This window comes from Lichenostomus cassidix, chromosome 7 (genome assembly GCF_008360975.1).
Source record: "Lichenostomus cassidix isolate B80296 chromosome 7, HeHo_3.0, whole genome shotgun sequence".
Taxonomy (NCBI): Eukaryota; Metazoa; Chordata; class Aves; order Passeriformes; family Meliphagidae; genus Lichenostomus; species Lichenostomus cassidix.
In genome coordinates, this window is record NC_139488.1 from 17,341,768 (window position 1) to 17,360,637 (window position 18,870).

At 38.9% G+C, this 18,870-nt stretch overlaps 1 protein-coding gene across 2 annotated transcripts in view; it reads right to left on the reverse strand.

Annotated features, from left to right (window-relative positions):
- The window catches only part of RAPGEF4 (Rap guanine nucleotide exchange factor 4), a 152,741-nt gene continuing 133,871 nt past the window's right edge, over positions 1–18,870 (reverse strand). For both annotated transcript variants that reach the window (XM_085066444.1, XM_085066443.1), the window contains 6 exons: positions 16,401–16,491; positions 14,114–14,164; positions 13,400–13,487; positions 13,000–13,064; positions 4,407–4,461; positions 1–2,878 (listed from right to left, as the gene is read on the reverse strand). In XM_085066444.1, the coding sequence (XP_084922570.1) occupies positions 2,751–2,878; positions 4,407–4,461; positions 13,000–13,064; positions 13,400–13,487; positions 14,114–14,164; positions 16,401–16,491 (478 nt within the window). In that variant the 3' untranslated portion in view covers positions 1–2,750. The remainder of the gene's footprint in view (positions 2,879–4,406; positions 4,462–12,999; positions 13,065–13,399; positions 13,488–14,113; positions 14,165–16,400; positions 16,492–18,870) is intronic.

The following is an 18,870-nucleotide window of genomic DNA, read 5'->3' on the forward strand; positions in this document are numbered from 1 at the left end:
TTGTTATTTATACAGCACCCTTTATTGGAAAATTAAAAAATGTCAGATACCAGTTTCATTGAGTAGGTAAACTGCATTCATTTGTTGATCCGGAGGTGCCATAAAACTTCTCCTTGTATCACTGGGATATAACTACACGATAGAGACTGTTGGCAACAAATAAGTAAAACAGCTAGAAGTTCTAAAGGAAAAAAGAATAAACCAAGGGGATAAAAACATACTAAATGGATGAAGAATCAGCCTATGCACGGAGCCAAGTTGAAACTTGGCAGCTTTACAAACCAGCTAACACAGAAATAAATGAAAGTCCAAACAATAGGAACAAATCTGGAACACATAAAATTGTGAACTTAGAAATGCTACAAATTGATTATAAAGATAAAAATGCCTTTTGAATTGGGTCCCTGTAGTTTATTCTACTGCATACTTTGCTGCTGGGAAGATTCTGTATCTGAAAAAGCCATATGAAGTATATTCATCGAACAGTATAAATGGAAATAAGTATTTCTCACTTGAAATAAGACACAAATTTGTCTCTATGTTATTAGCTGGTTTTCCTCTGAATCATCTCGAACTTCTAGTCAGACAGCCAAGTTAAAATAAATTATTTCATCATGCTGCAGAGTATTTCTTAACTGTGTAATTCTTTCCTTTGCAGAATGCAGGTACCAAGCAGATTGTGTTTCTATGTGTCAGCATTTCCCTGGTGACTCTCAGGTTTTGCAGAATTTATGTTTTGACTAAAAGGAAATAATTCTTTTTATAGATAAAAAAAAAACTTTATGTGTATACTGACTCTACACAGTCCTGCTCAATGCCAAAAAAAATATACTCTGCATCCAAAGCAAAATGTAGACTGTATCAATGAGGTCATCTCTGAAGCTTAGTTATGAGATAGTTGCAATTTCTAATTTCAGGTTTAATCAGTTTTATGACATCCAGCCTCACAGCGCAGAACCAGCATGAATGCAATAGGAAAGACTTTTGCCATTTGAACATCGTCATTCCCTTGGCATGCACTTGGCCTCCATCTGGGTTTGCCCAGCACTAGTCAGCCATCCTGAGCACTATTCAGGAGGGAAAAGAGCACAGGCCAGATCAGCTCTCCCCTCATGGCTGCAGGCCTGGAGAGACCTCCCTATGGTGACCAAAGCCAGGTATCTCTCAAGTGCCGTATTAGCCAAGATCTCAAGTTTGCCAACCTGAGGTAAAACCCTGCCCAAGATAAGGTAACTTGTAGTGCTCACATTAATGACTGAGAGGACAAATTAGTCAGATAGCTAAAATTAAGAATATATCCCTTCTTGATTTCAACCTTTTCAATTTAAATGTTTTCTCCTTAGAAGCAAACCAGCTAATAAGACCATGGTGTTACATCACTGCCAGACCATCATCCCCTGGCAGGGATGGATCTGACTGGCTTTAAACTCATTGTCCATCTCACAATGCATGAAGGCCAGCTGCGGGTTTGAGGCTCTGCAAATGACAAGCCAAGACTGATATATCAGCCAATTAGTAGCATTGGTATTTATGCAGGAATGAAGCTAAAAATGCAAATAAGGCCAGTGACTAAACCTTTCCAGCTATTATATTTAATAAGGTACAGTATGTTATTTACAGAAAAGATAGATCATACAACTCCTACATGTAAATGCACACAAAGTGTAAAGACAAAAGCTGCACTCTCATAACATGCTAAACAAAATAAATAAAACAGAATTATTTTGGCACAACAACTATTACATAAATAAATATTATAGAACATAATGAATTGACATTTATTTACAGTCTATTGAAAGTGCAAACAATTGGCTAAAAATTAAAATATCTGTAAATATTTAAGACCAGAAAATATGTGTTAACCAGCCACAATGAATTATAGCTGAAGTTTAAGGTTTTAATGTCCAGGAAAATATTCTCTTGAAATCCATTTGTGCATATTGTGCTCTTTTTGAACCAGTCCTTTGCTACCTTTAATGCTATTGATTTTGACAACCCTACTTTTTAAACAGAATTTTGTAAAAACTTAATTGGTAATTTAAAAAAAGAAGTAAAATATAAACACTGATTGATCTATTTATAGTTCAAAAATATTTTCAGTCCTGTCAGTTTTCTGAAATGGCCACTGCTTGTAGTAGTAGGCAATATGATTAAGATTAGGAATTTTTCTTAGTATTCATACAATTAATATCCATTAATAAAATTTCCATTGTATTTACAATGGAAATATTTGCTAGTTTTCTCTGAATGGAATTATACATCGGACCGCTCTTGAATCTACATTATTTCATCAGATGCTTAGATACATCTTCTACTGAGGTCAACAGTAGCTGAGCAAGCTAAACTGATGATCAGTTTTGGTCCTGATCTGGAGTGTAAATCATAGAATACAGATTCTTAATTAGGGAGAAAACCCCACTACCTACCTTAGAATTGTTATAAGGTTTTTGTGCATTTCCCACTAACTATTCTATTTTATCTTTTGCCTTTTTTTTAATCCATATGAGATATCACTTATTACACTTTATGATGAATTAACAGCTCACAACATAGCCACCCGTACACCTAAAGGGCATAAATTCTTCCTCAGCCAAAATTCTCCAGCAGGCTGGTACATTGTGCGTTGCCTAATACCTTAGAATATATTTTTGCTTATTTTTGTAGTGGCAGTGCAGTAGCAGAGAAAGTGAAGTTCTTAACAAGTGACCTTGAGAGGATAAAAGATCATTTCTCATCATTGCTTCAAATGTTTATGCTCGACGCGGTTCCAGTCGGTGAGACATCTGTGATAAAGTTCTCTGGTTGTCAATCACATTTAATTGCCGCACATAGCTCCGAACATCCTGATGGTTTTTATTAGCTAGGGCTGCATCAGGATCTGGTGAAAGAGAAATGATGTAGGATTGATACACGTAAATGGACAAATGCCTGAACAAAATGCACAACTCCTTACAAGCTGTCACAGGAAAGACTACATCCTGGTGAGTTAAAAAGAAAATATTTGGAAATTGCTCTCTTTGAAACCTTTCCTCCATATCTGACATCTTTCTGGTTACTACCCCCACAAATTAACTTTTCTCTTGGACATACTTGGCTACATTTACTAAAATTGATGGCCCTTGGTTACAGTTTTACACATCACCTTACCAGTCATAGCTATAAATTATATAGCTAACAAGTACGATTTAAAGCTGCTCATTTGCTTTTGAACCAGCAACTTTCACAGATTCAAAATTATATAATTGATTTAAGCCTTCTTTCATGCAATAGTCTCACTTCTAGCTCAGTATTAAATATTTGTAACAATGTAGTGCTTAGTGGCTGCCCAACTCAAGCCTCAGAATTTACTACCTGTTTACATTATTTAACATAACCACATTATCCCTGCTCCAGCAACAGTTATGGAATACTATTCAGTTAAAATCTGAGAGTCTTCAGCCTCACGGGTTAACAGCTTACAATGTAATGTAATATATGTTAAGTAACTTAAATTAAACTAAAAACAATACTGAGGCATGTACAATACATAAATACACATACACACAAAATGCATGGAATTTAGATCCAGTAGATCTATATAGTGACATTTTGTTGTATCATGTATAATGAAAATCTGCTTCCACTTCCAAATATGTGGAGGTGTCACTAATGCCTAACACATCAAAATTAAAGACATAAAGCCAGAAAAATGTGGTTTGTGGAAGAAAAGAAAAATCATCTACAAAGAATCTCCCATAATTTGATCTTCTGCATTTAAGCTTTGACCCAAATGCAAAGACATTATTTTTATAAAAATAGAGCTTTATATTATTTATTCTGTTTGAGAAAGAGGCAGGGTGCTGTGAGTCAAAATGGATGAAGCACTGAGGAAATGCCCATGTGACTGGGACTGACAGTGCACCTCCATGGGATGAAACCCACCCAGAAGCCTGTTTGACCATACAGCTCTATCGTGTTACATGGCCTCCAGCAAGTTCTGGTAATTACACTGACAAGCAGGTTTTAAATTCATCACCTTATGCAGTTATGTCATTTATAAAGGTCATGTCTACAGACTGGTTTAATACTAAAACAGCATTTATCCAAGCAAGTATCTGTGCTGCTGCCTGCTAGACTTATTTCAACCACTTCTGAAGCCAGTGGCTAATTTCAAGTGGCTCTAATTTGACAGATGGGTAGAGACCTCATAGATATTTAGCTCTTTCACATGCTTGGAAAAGAGATGGCGGAGAAGGGGTTTATTAGAGCTTCCTGAAGGATATTTCACCCTGAGAAACATCACAGGATCCAAACACAGAAGAATCACTGGAAAGCAGGCTTTTCAATTCTGGTACACACAGAATTAGTTGTAATTATTGTAGCTACTGATGATAATGCTGACTATGCAGATGTTGTAATACACTTACTGAAAGATTGGCTTCGGCAGAATTTCACTGTCCTGACAGTGTTGGCAATCATGCGCTGGAAGGAAAAGATGGGATGCAATCAGAGAACAAGCACTGTATTTCATCATCATTTAAACAAAGCACCTAACTGTGCCTGAGTGTGAAGACATATGCCAATAAAAGCAGTCATATGAATGAAAATATAATTTTAATGCTGATACTTTCATATGTAGGGTGTGATTTGCATTTACACAGGCTTTAAATAAGCATGAGTATAATTTACATGCGCTCAGAGAACTCTTTCCCTTGCTTGAATGCTGTAAAAGGCCCTAAAAAACCCTGAAAATCAGCCCCTTCGATGTGCATTTCTTTGATAACATCTTACCATATTAAAAAGTGAAAGGAACACCATGGAGTACAAACACAATTTAAAGACCATCATTTCCTAGCAGCAAGACCATTTCTAGAATATATTCAGCAATTACAGAGCTTTCACCTTTTATATAAACTTGAGTTTAAAATGCAGACCTGCTGGAAAATGACATTGTAAATGAGCATGTGAGGGTGTGTGCTCACTCATGCCACTGGCAGAATCCTCAATTCACAGGTGAGAAGGCCACTGCTAGTACTGTGGCCCTGCAGCCAAGTTTCATTAAACAGACCTGTTAGTGCTACTTTGCACAAGTGTATCTAACAAAACATGAAAAGTGGATTCACTTTTGGTGGACCCTTCTGCTGACAATCTACAAAAAAAAAAGCAGAAGTCACTTCAGGCCTTCTTGGCTCTGCTTCCTCTTCAGTGAAAAAGGCATCATTTCACTCAATTCAGTTTCAATCAATACACTTTACTCTGATTAACCAAATGTTATTTTACCATAGTTTTTGAGAACAGAAATTATGGTAAATCATAAAGCAAAACATTTCAGATTTAGTTCTAGACTGTAAAATTTTAACTGGTTTCTGTGATTAGCACCACACAGGTAATACACTCACCAGTGTGGGGGCAGAATTAGTTGTTCTACATAATGTCAAACAAACCAAAACTTCAGCAGTTATCTAGACTCTTTGATTCAATCACTATTATAAGCACATTTGTTTCAGTTTCTGTTGCTTAGGTTAAGAAAAAGTAGAGGAGGGAAATGCTATTTCCTATCAGACTCTAATGCCTGTGTTCCAACACATCTTCTAACACAGCACATTCTCACCAGGCTGCTTCATGTATTATGTAAATTTTGTGTCAGATAAACAAGCTAGTTAGTCATAAGCTCTCACAAAATGGAATGATATATCTCTTACTAGTGAACAGTAAAGCCTAGGACATATGCTCCTCTAAATTTACACACAATTATAATCTTAACTGAAAATGTTACAAATAAAATATGTTACAAATAAAATACATTTGTGAAATCTGTCATTTCAGAAGTGGGAAGCACCAACATAAAACATTCCTCACGCACACACTGCATAATCTCAGACATTTTAATGTACTGTCAAGCATACAGAAATGGGTTGGTGGTTGGCGTAAGAAACATTATTGATATATCATGTACTAAATGTTTGTGGATTACAGCATGTATTATCAAATGAAATGTAGCTATTCTAAAACCAATCTAAAATATGTTAATTCTAAAACATGCTTTCCCAAAGATCTAGGGAATCTGGATATGGATGTGTTTATGTTGTTCCTGAAGTCATATGTATTTACATGCATAATTCAAGTAAATTTCATCCTAGGTTAGTTTTCATCCCTCTTCAAGCCATTACTACTAGGCAGATTTTCTAAGGCACTTACCTTGCGAACATTCTCACAGGTGCTTGGCATTAAGCATGTGAATAAACCCCATTGACCTCAATGGAACCTCTTAAATACTCAAGATAACTGGACTGAGACAGAATACACCGTATGTTACAGTGCTGGTTTTTGGGTCTAGCGCTATCAAGTGTAAATCAGAATAACACAAGCATATAAACACGACTGTTTCATACCTCTATGGCTTCATATTTGGTTCTGTTATGTGATGCTGCTCTTTTGATTTATACCAATTCAAAAAGTACTCATCTACAATAACTGTTTCAAGGAGAGGTCATAAAGTTGAACTGAACCAGCCAACACAATGAAGATTCAAGACTGTCTAGCTTCAAGGGAAGCTTTGCTAAGGACACTTCATTTTTAGGAAGATAGTGTGTTTTGCTTAATGTGCTTTCTAGATTACTTGTTAATACACAGACACTAATATTTCATACCAGTAAATGTTTAGGTTTTGAAGCCTCATTTCATAATAATCTTTGGAGCTATTATTATTAAGCTTCATATGTGAAAACTTAGATTTATCCAAAAAAGTGTGTTCTTTGGAATAATTTTACTCTTTTTTCTTTTGTGGGAAATTTGTTCTCAAAAAAAGCATAGCATTCAGAATAAATACTGCAATGCTGTACTTACTGAAAGACAAATTATGTGCATGCAGTGAAGGTTTCTAAAAAGTTTTTGCTATTTCCAAATTTCCCATTATATGGACTCTTCTGGGCAAGGAAAATGTAAGTGGCAATGGATTTGTCTGACTTCTGGTTAAAGGCTGAACTTCCCAGCTTCCTTCAATTGGCTGAAAGTCTTCATTTTAAGGGGTTCCTTTGCATTTTCCTGAGGATAATGTGGTTTAATCTATGCATTCAGAAGTATCCTGGCAATTATGAAATACAAACGAAAGAGGAATGGGTGTTAAGGCTGAATAAATGGAGAAACTGTGGCCCAAAACCAGCATCACAAGCCAATGGGGAGACTGGGAAGCATTATGTATCCTCGAAGAGCTCCTTTCACTTCCTTTTTTCCCAAGTGCTATTCTACTGTTTCCTAATGTCTAAGCTCATAACAGTTCCTCTTAGTAAGGTGTGAACAGAAAAACAACATATGAAACAAAACTGAATTTCCCTTCCTGAATCTTGTAGGTAAGTTGGATTGTTCTCTTCTTTTGATGCAAGAAAACTAAAGCCATGTACAAAAAAATGTTCAGATGGAAGTTTAATTGCCTGCGCCTTACAATTTTTCTTCCAATAGAGGATTACCTCTAGTCAATGCCTGCAAAGATTAACCTCTGTTTACTCACAGTGCTAAGTAATACCACTATCAAAAAGCCATACAAACCTAAATTTGGATCTTTCTGAAATAGAACCAACTGCATAATATATCAAGTAATGGCTACTAGCAGCATGCTATGTATACACAACAATACCCTTTCAAGTTTTACAGTCTGGAATTGTGGCAGAAGGCCAGCACATTATCTTCTAATCCATTCCAAACCCAGGTTGCTAAATATTATAAATATTCATATATGCCATTGAAAACTACTAAGGGCTTTAGTCATACACTTTTTGCATAATCTTTATGTTCCAAAAATTAAAGAATGTTTGCCCTTTTTTTTTGCATATGGATCAGAGTGTGAATTCCCTTTTGTTCATCTCCACAAAACCTGAAAACAAATATGCACAAATTCTCTAATCCTCTTTTTACACCTGAAGGGTGAAGAGACTTGACAAAAAGAAGCATCAGTGGTCAGCACCATGGCATTGTCTTACGCTGCCATGGCAGGTCAGCACTTTCAGAGCTTTTTCTGACTTCTGCTCCCTCTACAGGTGTTACTTCTGAGACATGCTGGGTAATGTTATATGGAAGAGGTGCCACGGAAAGTAATCTTTGTTCAGGATGTCTGATGATTTGAGAAATGGCACTGATAAAGTTCCCAAATAATTGCATCTTCCCTTCGTCTATGAATACAAAATTCTATTATGGCAGTCAGAGTGTAGAATTATGCAGCTGAGGTTTGAAAAAAGCAGAAATCAGTCAGTGGTCAAGAGTATGAGCTGTTGCCTGTCCCTGAAAAGAGTCATGCTCAATACTTTCCTCACTTTCCTGTCTCTTTTTTCCCTGCCAAGACAGAATTCTAGGAAAGGGCTTTTAATTTTTTCTAAATATACAGCTATAAAAGCAGTGTCACTTAAATGGTGCATATTGCCATGTACTGTGCTGCAGGTTGTAGGTTGTCCTGTATCTGCTAAATCACACAGCGTTTATAGGAACTATTACTACTGACAGCTTTAGGTGCTTGCCTTCACCTAAAAAGAGGGTCATTCCAGATCACAAACTAATTGTGTTTGCTGTCTACTGCCATCTTTTTATGTTTCATGTACTTGCAGCTCTCAAAATGTTCCCCACCTGCCAAACTAAAACTACACTATTTAAAAAACTTTGGAAGTTTTGTTCCTCTGTACCAAATACATCTTCAGTTATTACACAGATGAGTCTTCTAAAGGCACACATACAACTTACATCTACTGCCAACTCACCAGTGGAGGAGAGATGCAGACCGTTTGCTGTCATGGCATATTACGCCAAACTAGAATGTACATCTGAGCAACATCATGGTGGAAACAGCTTGCAACCACTTTCCATCAGCTTCTTGCAGTGAGGTAAGTAAAAGACCTTCAATACTTCTCTAAAACCATGTCTTGTTTGCTACCGAAGACAAAGCCTCCTACTAAAGACTTACACTACTAAGACCAGTAATTTTGTTATTTTGTCTACTTATTGACAAAAGTGTAAATAATATTTTCCAAGCTGGATTTTAAGGCTTCCTGCAATAAATGGCAGAGTAAAGAGCACAAATACAGTGCAAACACAAAGAGCAAGAACCTACCTGTTTCTGACACGTTCAGTACTGTTTGCCCACATGTTGCACAAACCGAATGGGTCTGTTCACAAACTCCTCTCTTTACCCATAGCTGTGGCTTTGCCACATATGGTTATTCTCTTCCCTAGCTAGGTGTCCCTGTCCCCCCACTTCTCACAGCCTCCTCCAAATAAGACATCCATGGCGATCAGGAGATGGGGAAGGGGAAGAAAGAGCAGGCACTCACAAAGGCAGCAGCAGATAAAGCTCAGCAATGCTCTGCAATGATGTACCCATATTACTGCCAACACCACAGTTCTGTCACTACAGCAGTGAAGAGACCAATATATAGGAAAGTGTAGCAGGAGAAAATTTACTCAGTCTTTTTCCTTTTTAGCCTGAGTTGCTAAAAAAGACTAGGCTAATGTGGTTTAACACCATCTGTCTGTTTTTCCCTTCTTCTCTGGATAATTTTATTAAATTTGAAAAAAGAACCCTGAGTTTTCAAACGCGAGAAAGCTGCTAACAATTTTCTGTGAAAATAGATGGCTGTGGACAAGAGAAAGATTGTGTAAGTGCCCTCCTGTCTCCTTCAGGAAAAAGGCTGTAGTGCAAGTTCCTATGTTATGACAAAAGCCTATTCACACAGAATTCCCCAGCCATGAAGAAACGACACATGCCCCAGCCACGAGGAGAGCTCTGAGCAGAGCTCAGGCAGCCATGAAACACAAATGTTTAGGAAACCAGGCCTCGCTGTTTCTGGCACTCAGGGAGCTCCTGGCTCAGACGCTGCCTGACAGCTCCTGCATGTTTTAAGATGCATCATTTAATATAAATAATAACAGAAACATCACAAAACAGAAAAGATTTAAAGGAAGCTGTTTCAGCTGAAGAGATGCCACTAGATCAAACTTCTACTTTTGGCTGCCAGTTACAGGAATAAAGTTGTCAGCAGCACATCAGCTGTCGGGCTCAGAGCTCTGTGGTGAGAATGCAGACACAATGCCAGAGGCTGTTTTCAGTTTCATCATTGTGCTTACACAAGACTCAGAGGGACCCACCTCCTCCAATAGCAAATGGCACCACCAGTGGCAACTACCCAGGTATTTTTATTCATAAACTTCAGCAAACATAAAAGAAAACCATTTTCCAAAGAACTAAGATGTTTCAGAAATATCAGTAAGGGTGGCTCCCAGCAATACTCAAAGGAATCTCCATCTGCTTGTGACAGAACATCATGCAGCAGAACAAATAGACAGAAAAACAAACGGCAGGACATGATTCCTGTGAGGAAATCTGGGTTCTGCTTTTCCCCTGAAAATGGCAGAGTAACATCATAGATTTACCTTGGGCTTATACTCATGTAAAAGAGAAGAGAATTTATCTGAGAGTTAGCTGGCTGAGTGGTCTTGTCTTCACAATTTAATATCTGGCAATTATGTGTGGATATGACAGTTTTAAGCTTAACGCAAGTAGGCGGCAGCAACTGAGGTTTAACAGTAGGCTTTTCTTCTTTGCTTGACCTGATGACACATGCAAAAAGCTAAAAACTGCCAGGTCCACAGTAGGATTTGAATGAATTATGTGGGTGGAATTTGAATACAGGTTGCTCTGAACACTATGGGTTGAGAGAGGCAGTAAAAACACCACAGAAGCACGCAGAAGAGCTAGTGAAGAACCATAAAAATACAAAAGATATACTTGAAGTAAGGCCTGGAGAAAAAGCAGAGTGAACTTTTAGGTAGAGCACCAACTAAAGAAAGGCTTAAAATACTAAAAAAGGAGAAATGTTTCCCTTTCTGGTGAGTTGAGGAACATGAGACATAATACTGACTCCTTAAAAAACATGAGGCATCAAGAATACATTAACTGACTTCACATTCCTCTCCTAAAGAAAATGATCAAAACTCAGATTCCTGGCACTACACTCTTGCAGTATAAACATATTATTTAAAACTTTTGGGTGCTACTAGTAAACTCCTGTTCTGGAGATAACATTCTTCTGAAGATAAGGCAATGAGCAGACTAAGGTAAAGACGGCAGACCTGCAGCAACCTAGATATAGATCAGTTTAAGCTGCTATAAAATTCACTCTTGGCCTTGGGAGTGCCAAAATGTGGTATAGAGTGGTGCAGAACTATTTTTAAATGACAAGCCTGGGTTGAACTTCTCTCTATGGGAAGTGCTTACGGGAGAGCTCCTGCCTCCTGTAATGGCTTTTACACAAAACCAGGCATAAAGAGCCTGAGGCACAGTGCTCTGGGGCCAGTGGATGTACTGGCTCTTCTGGCTCAGGAGGTGTAAACAGGTCAAGTGAGGTGGAGATGTCAGAGCCAGCCACAGAACCATGGCTATAGCAATGTAGCTGCCATCCCTTCTGGTTTGGAGGTGTTCCAACCAAGTCTGAGATCCCTTGGTGTTCCCTAAAGTATTTACTATCTGTACTATTCTATATACACACACATCTAATTAGAACAGGCAGTCCAGAAAAAAAGTGCTTTTCTGCAGGTAGAAGGCTCAAGGCCTTTGGCAGGAGATGGCGACACAGTCTGCATATGCAATTACAGAATGCCATTATTGCAAAATGAGGTCAGGCCCTTACTCAGGCATTAGCACTGCCATTTCCCCACAAACTGTCTCATCTTAGTAAAGGGGTATTTTCACCCGGGAACAGAGGTGGTCCTGGAGCTACAGATTAAAATCTAAGAGAATCCATTCAGAGTGATAATCACTTTTATGTGAAGTTTTTTAAAGAGCTGAAAGTCCTCCTTTTTGCCCCTCTGCAGTTAATAGTTCTCAGAGGATCAGACAAACTCCTCCACAGTGCAGTGGAAACAACTGGAGTTATGTAATTCCAGGGGAATGGAGTGGTTCTGGTTACTGCAGTACTAAGGTAGGCGCCAGAGGAGATATGCTCTAGCATGGCTGCTGAATGGGTGAGAGGAAACAGCCTCAAGTTGTGCCAGGGAAGGTTTAGATTGGATGTGAGGAAAAATTTCTTCATTTTAAGGGTGGTCAGGCATTGGAATAGGCTGCCCAGAGTGGAAACACCATGTCTGGAAGTGTTCAAAGAATGTGTGGATGTGGCACTTGGGGACATGCTTTACTGGTGAACACGGTGCTGGGCTAATGGTTGGACTTGGGGATCTTGGAGGTCTTTTCTAACCTTAGTGATTCTGTGATTCTACTATTTACTGCCAAAACAGTAAGTCAGGTTTAGTTTTGCTATGCAGATGCCACAGATGGGCTTGGCTAATGCAGATGTAGGTGTCATTAACCACATTAATTAGGCACATGGCCTTAGCAACCAAGAAAGTGCTTCACATTGCTGAGAAACAAGTTTTGGTTGAGATTTCTGCAATGGAGAGTTGCCTGCCTGCAGTTTTTGACAATGGTGTTTGAAATGATGACAGCTTAGGTGCAGGACTTAAATCAAATTTGGGCATAATTTAGTCTTTTATCATTGCTTCTCCTTTCCAGTATGAAAGCAATCAAGTCACAGACACCTCCTTTCACTTGTCAAAGGAAAGAAGAAAATAAGATGCTGTGCAAGTTCTTTTTAAGGCTTCTTTCATGCTCCAAGGAGCAATGCAGAACTATCCCAGCCTGAGGCAGTTCAGGCCTGTTTGAAGGAACCGCAGTTAAAATCACAGGTTAGTCCCAAACTAGCTGTTAAAAGGTGTATTTAACAGCTCTGCTTCCTGTTCCTGATGCTGCCTCTACTAGGGAACATTATGGCTGTGCATGGCTCAGTGGGCAGTTTATTCTCCACCTCAGTGAGGTTTTCCAGAAACTCAGAGGTCCCAGGTGCTGTGTACAACACAGACTATTTTTGCCAGCTCTTGGTCCTGCCTTCATTATCTCTAGCCCTGGAGGTCACTGTTGAGAAGTTCACTCTTGAAGAGGTGCATAGGGATGTCTTTTAAGTTTTCTTTCAAATATGTCATACATACCATTTTTTCGAAGTTTACTAGATTGTCAGTGAATGTCTTGTTTCCCTCATGAGTAAACGTCATGTCTGTATAGAAGTAAAAACACATAAAAGCCCATTACTGAATCGTGGCCATACAAAACAGCAGAATGTTTTATCTCTCCCTTACAAAAATCATAGCAGCTGTAAAAGTAAAATATTTAGATTTTAATCTGCAGCATTTCTGAGGCTAATAAAATTGAGGTATGATATTCAGATGTACAAAAGCAGTTTTTCTTGTCTCTGTGTCACGCTTTTTATGATGGAAAAAGATCATACCTCACACTGAGATTGATTTTTGCTTTTTCTTCCTGCTACTCTTATCCTTCAAATATTTGACAAATAGCTTTCAAGTTAATAATTCTGGTAACATCCAAGCTTACCTTTTATAAGTAGCGGCATGAAAGGAATTATTGGAGGGTCCAATTTAGCTACAGTTAGTCTGTAAGCCCTATGATTTCTTGATGGATCCTTACAAAAAAAGAGAAATCAAATAATTACTTATATGTATTATTATATGTATCAAGACACTATATGCATTCATTTACCTGTCATGGTATTTATTAAAATTATATTTTTCTGTGACTTTTAAATGCGCATCTGCAAATTCAGACCCCTTTTATCATTCTCCTGGACTGGTTACACGATGAGAATGCAGCCACTAAACACAAACATTTTTTCATGCCAAATAGCGAGGTAAGATATGATTACAAACATTCCTCATAAAATAAACCACACATTTTCCCTCCCTCCTTATAGCTGCAGATCCAGTTTTGCACATGTTGTAACACTAAAATGTATTGCCTGGAAAAATCCAGGTTGAAAAATAGAATTTCCCATATCTACTATTGGAAAACATGTGATAAAGCTTTTTTGAGTTCCCAGATTAACTTTGAGTGGTACATAAGTTCTCTCAGAGTAGGTTCCTAGGAGTATAATTTATTAGTCATACATACTTGTTTTAGCAGCTCTAAAATGGGATCATAAACTTCTTAAAGTCAAACAAGGACATATAAAATGTTCTGAATCAAGGAATTCAAATCAGAAACTGAATTATCTCAGATTGTGCATAGAATAAGGGATCTATTGCTATTCACCATTAAGCTTTCAAACTCTGCATAGATCTTCTTGAACTTGCTTGGAAGTTTCTGTTAATAAAAACAAAAATAGCAAACCTTAATTAAATCCGATTAGTGTGGCAATTTTACTGTAAATGCTAGTTCCTTCTACAACGCCCTAAGTCAGGACAGTGCTCTTTTTTTGCCAGATATTTCTAACAATGTGCTAATCTAAAATACAACATGTTTCCTAGCAACCAGATTAAAAATAGAGACGGGACCAGCCATGAAACCTGGATCCTGATTTAAACCCTGACTTGAATTTAGTCCTTTGGAATGTTTAGATTCAGATTTTTGTTTGGCTCACACAGCAATCACTGAATTCAGAATGTAAGTGGAAATTCATGTGAATGCTTTCAGGAGATTCCTGATTATAGCCTAGCTGAAAAAAAAAATTGCACACAGCTTGCATAGGGGCAGATCAGCTTAATTATTCATACCTATGATGAACTGCCCTTGCAAACATTCATATCCACTCCTGGGTATTTCCTGGAGTATTTTTTTTGTTTTGCTGATGCATCTATTACTTAAATTCTTTACATGATCAGCAGCAAAGGTCCCCTATCACTTTCTAGGGTATAAATAAAGGAGTATTTTTTCAGTCCACAATACCTACACAAATAAATCATGGTCAGTTGATCACTCAATGATTGAGATGAGATAGGATTTACTAAATACTTTCTTTCCTCCTCATGCATGCTATGCTATACAGATTAAATAACTTTACTATAAAGACTATGTTATAAATTCGTTTCAGAGATCACAGTGATTTTTTATGTACACTCAGGAAATGTCAGCTTTCTAATTTTAGTAAGAAAGTTCTCTGTATTTGCTGTTTTTTTTCAAATTTCTATTGGCAGTGGATAATGTTAAAAATTAACAGAGATTTTATAGTGCAAAAATTATTTTTTGCAATATTTTATACATTTGGAATGTGTATCCTAGCAAGCTATTTACACTGTGCCACAGCAAGGGCCTAATTTTTAATGATGTGTGTCAACAACTGTGTGCCTAGTTTGCATATGCATGCAGATTAGGTATTTGTGAAGTAAGTGGTATAATTGGACATTTGCACCTGCAAATATCTAATTTGTGCATGCAACTAATATAAATGCATGTTAATATAGAAAAAGTCAAGTCTTGGTATGTTTGTCTTAAAGTATTTTCTGTATTTATCTGGCTAAAAATCAAATTGCAGAAATTCTCTTATAAACTGACAGCTCCACAGAACCAGTGTGATAATATTTCCCAGATCTCAAGTTAATCCCTCACCTCTACAAATGATCTGTGCCCCCCAGCTCAGACCTGGTGCCCATTTCAGATTGCTGCATGTAGCATATACATTCAAGTCCTCCTTCTCTAGTCCTGTACTGTCTCAGCTCTCCTAACTCCTCTCAGTAGCCAGAAATTAAGAGTCATTATTTTGAGAAACTGAAGATCTTTGCCTGCAGCACCAATTGTCTATAACACAAGTACTTTTGAAAACAGGGCTGGTTGTCCTCTCAGATGTGTTCGTCTGATCTCCTGTTTCAGAGCACATTTTTAAAGGTGTTCAAATTTTCGTCTCAGTTGCATCAATAACCTCAATCATGCTAATTATTTTGAATTTCTAATGAACAAAATACATGCACATTCAAATCTGTACTGCTTGTGATAACCAGTATGTTCTCAGTGGTTACATGTGCTTACTAGCTCACTGTGCTGGACACTGCACCCTTTTTATACACTCATATAAGAAAAGATCAAAGCCACAGAAAAAGGTGGAAGCTCTGAAAATAAAGACCAAGTTGACAGTAAGCATGGAAATGCATGTCAGAGAGAAAACCAGAACTGGTTAGGGCAAACCCACATTTTAACAGGGCAAAAGAGTCCCCATGGAGATCAGAAGATAATATGTATAAATGCAGGATGAATTTTAGAGAATTATCAATGGAGTGATCTCACTGAACCACCAGTAAAGGCACACAGAGGATGGGCTTATCTTAGAGGTTAGCTGGCTAACTTGTTCATCCTGTTGGGCAGTTTAGCTCATCAACAGAAGCCACTGCTGTCACTCTTGTTAACTCCTGTGAGTATTCAGCATGTCCATGGGTGCAGTACACTGCCTTACTAATAAATATTGCCAGCCTCAGCTACAGGCTTTATGGTCAGGAGCTGAATTAGTAGATCTAGCTGTATCAATACTAAAGCCCCAATTCACATTTTTGCTAACTAAAAGCGCAAGTCCCCATCAAGTCTCTTGGAATTGATTTTAGCTAACACTTACCTCCCATGTTAATGAGAGACGGCTCACAGCAACATTGCTCAGTCCCATAATAATGGCGAAAAAGGAATTCAGATTTTTGTATTCCTTACAGCTGAAACACAAAGGGCCAGGTTTTAAGCTGTAGATATCAGTCAGAGCAGTACATATGACAACCTTAAGAGATCCTAACCTAGGCATCTAGCTTTGAAGAGACTGAATTTGGGCAGTCCTGGCCTGCATGCCTGCAGACACCTCTTCACCAATGTGTCAGCACTTCACCACACTCTGGAGACTCCTTTCCACTTGCTCCTAAAATTACCTCCTTCTTCCACTTCACCGGGTGCCAGCTTCAGCAAAGACTCCTAGTCTTTGGAGCAATTTCCCACTGAGAAACACAGTCCTAAAACAGAGCTCACTTCAGTCCCAAGGGATACCAGAAACAGTGTAAACAACTGTTTACAACCTCATTTGCTGCAGAACTTGCTGACAGCTTCTGAACAGCTACTGAATGCTCGAAACTCTCCTGAGGCTAACTTCATTGCAGTTTACAGGGTCACTGAGTCTTTTCAAAGGCAGAAGACCAGCTGTCTGAAGATGCCCCACGCCAGTGACCTCCCCTGCAGTATAGGATTTCGATTACTTATAGATTCTGGAACTTCTAGTATGTTTCAGGAAAAGAACTGCCATTTGTTACCAGCATCATTAAAGAGGTCCTGGGTAAAAGGAGCTCAGGTCACACTCCATCTCTAATGCAAAGAAGGATTTTGCTATCAGTCAGGAAAAACCGGAACATGTAATCGAGTACTATGGAAGATCCAATACGCCATATGAAGAAGTAGATAAAATCTGATCAGAACAGACAACACAACTGCTCAGTGGGGTCTGCATCAGGTGGCTCATTGACTCAACAGGAAGGGAACAGACAGCACAAACATCTCTGTCAGTATCATGGACAGTGTGCTTGAGTGCACCCTCAGCAGGTTTCCTGATGACACCAAGCTGTGTGGTGTGGTTGACATGCTGGAGAGAAGAGATGCCATCCAGAGGGACTTTGCTTGGGAGGTAGGTATGTGTGAACCTCATGAAGTTCAACAAGGCCAAGTGCAAGGTCCTGCACCTGAGCTGGGGCAATCCCAAGCACAAGCAGAGTCTGGGTGAAGAATGGATTGAGAATAGCCTTGGGGAGAAATACTTGGGGATGTTGGATGGCAAGAATCTCAACATGAGCTGGCAATGTGTACTTGCAGCTCCAAAAGCCAACCATGTCCTGGGCAGCATCAAAAGCATCATAGCCAGCAAGTCAAGGGAGGTGACTCTCCCCATCTGCTCTTGTGAGATCCCACCTGCAGAGCTGTGTTCAGCTCTGGGACCCCAATACTTGAAGGACGTGGACCTGCAGGAGTGAGTACAAAGGAAGGCTACAGAGGTGATCTAAGGGCTGGAGCACCTCTGCTATGAAGACAGGGTGAGAGAGCTGGGATTGTTCAGCCTGGAGAAAGCTCCAAGGGAGACACCTCAGAGCACCTCTTCCAGTACCCAAATGGCCCTACAAGAAAGCTGGAGAGGAACTTTAGACAAGGCCATGGAGGGACAGGACAAGGGGGAATGGCTTTAAACTGAAAGAGGGCAGGTTTAGATATTAGGAAGAAAGCTTTTGCTATGATGTGGTGAGACACTGGAATCACCCAGAGACACCCAGAGACACCCAGAGAAGTTGTAGATGCTCATTTCTGGAAAGGCTCAAGACCAGGTTGGATAGGGCTTTCAGAAACCTGGTCTAGTGGAAGCTGTCCCTGCCCATAGCCAGAGGGGTTGGAACTTGATGATCTTTACGGTCCCTTCCAGCCCAAACTATTCTATGATTCTGTGATTCACCAAGAAAAATGTAACAAGATTCAATCTATGATTCTCAGAATTTTTTATTCATTGTTGAAGCTCTTAGCTCCTCTGAGGTATCTTTAGCTTCAGGCAAAATTAGTACAATCATCTCATCCTACTGTCAGACTCCATAATTGCCACATCATCCTATCCTCCATCATCCACACCATTCTATTCTTTCTGTACCTCCACTGCACCAGACCTGGATGTATTGAGTGGGTGAGGCCTTTAGATCTTTGCCTCACTTGTATCTGCACTGTATGAACACTAAGCATGTGAATAAAGATCTCTCCCATCTGATGGCGTCTGTTGAGAGATTGCTGCCCCCTCACATCTTGTTGCAGAGCTGCTCATACAAATTCTCCCACATCAGATTAGCAACAGTGAGCAAGCATAGCAAGGATAAACTGAAATGCTAATGCTACACCAACTTGTTCTAACTAGTGCAGGACAGGAAGTGCCTCATTAGTGGATCTGAGGGGAGATAAAGATGAAAAGCAGACAGGATATGCTGTCAGTGATAACCTCTTCCCTAGGTACAAGTAAATTACATAAAGGGATATCTGTCCACAGCCCATGACAGGACTAGGAATAAATTACAGCAGGGTAAAAT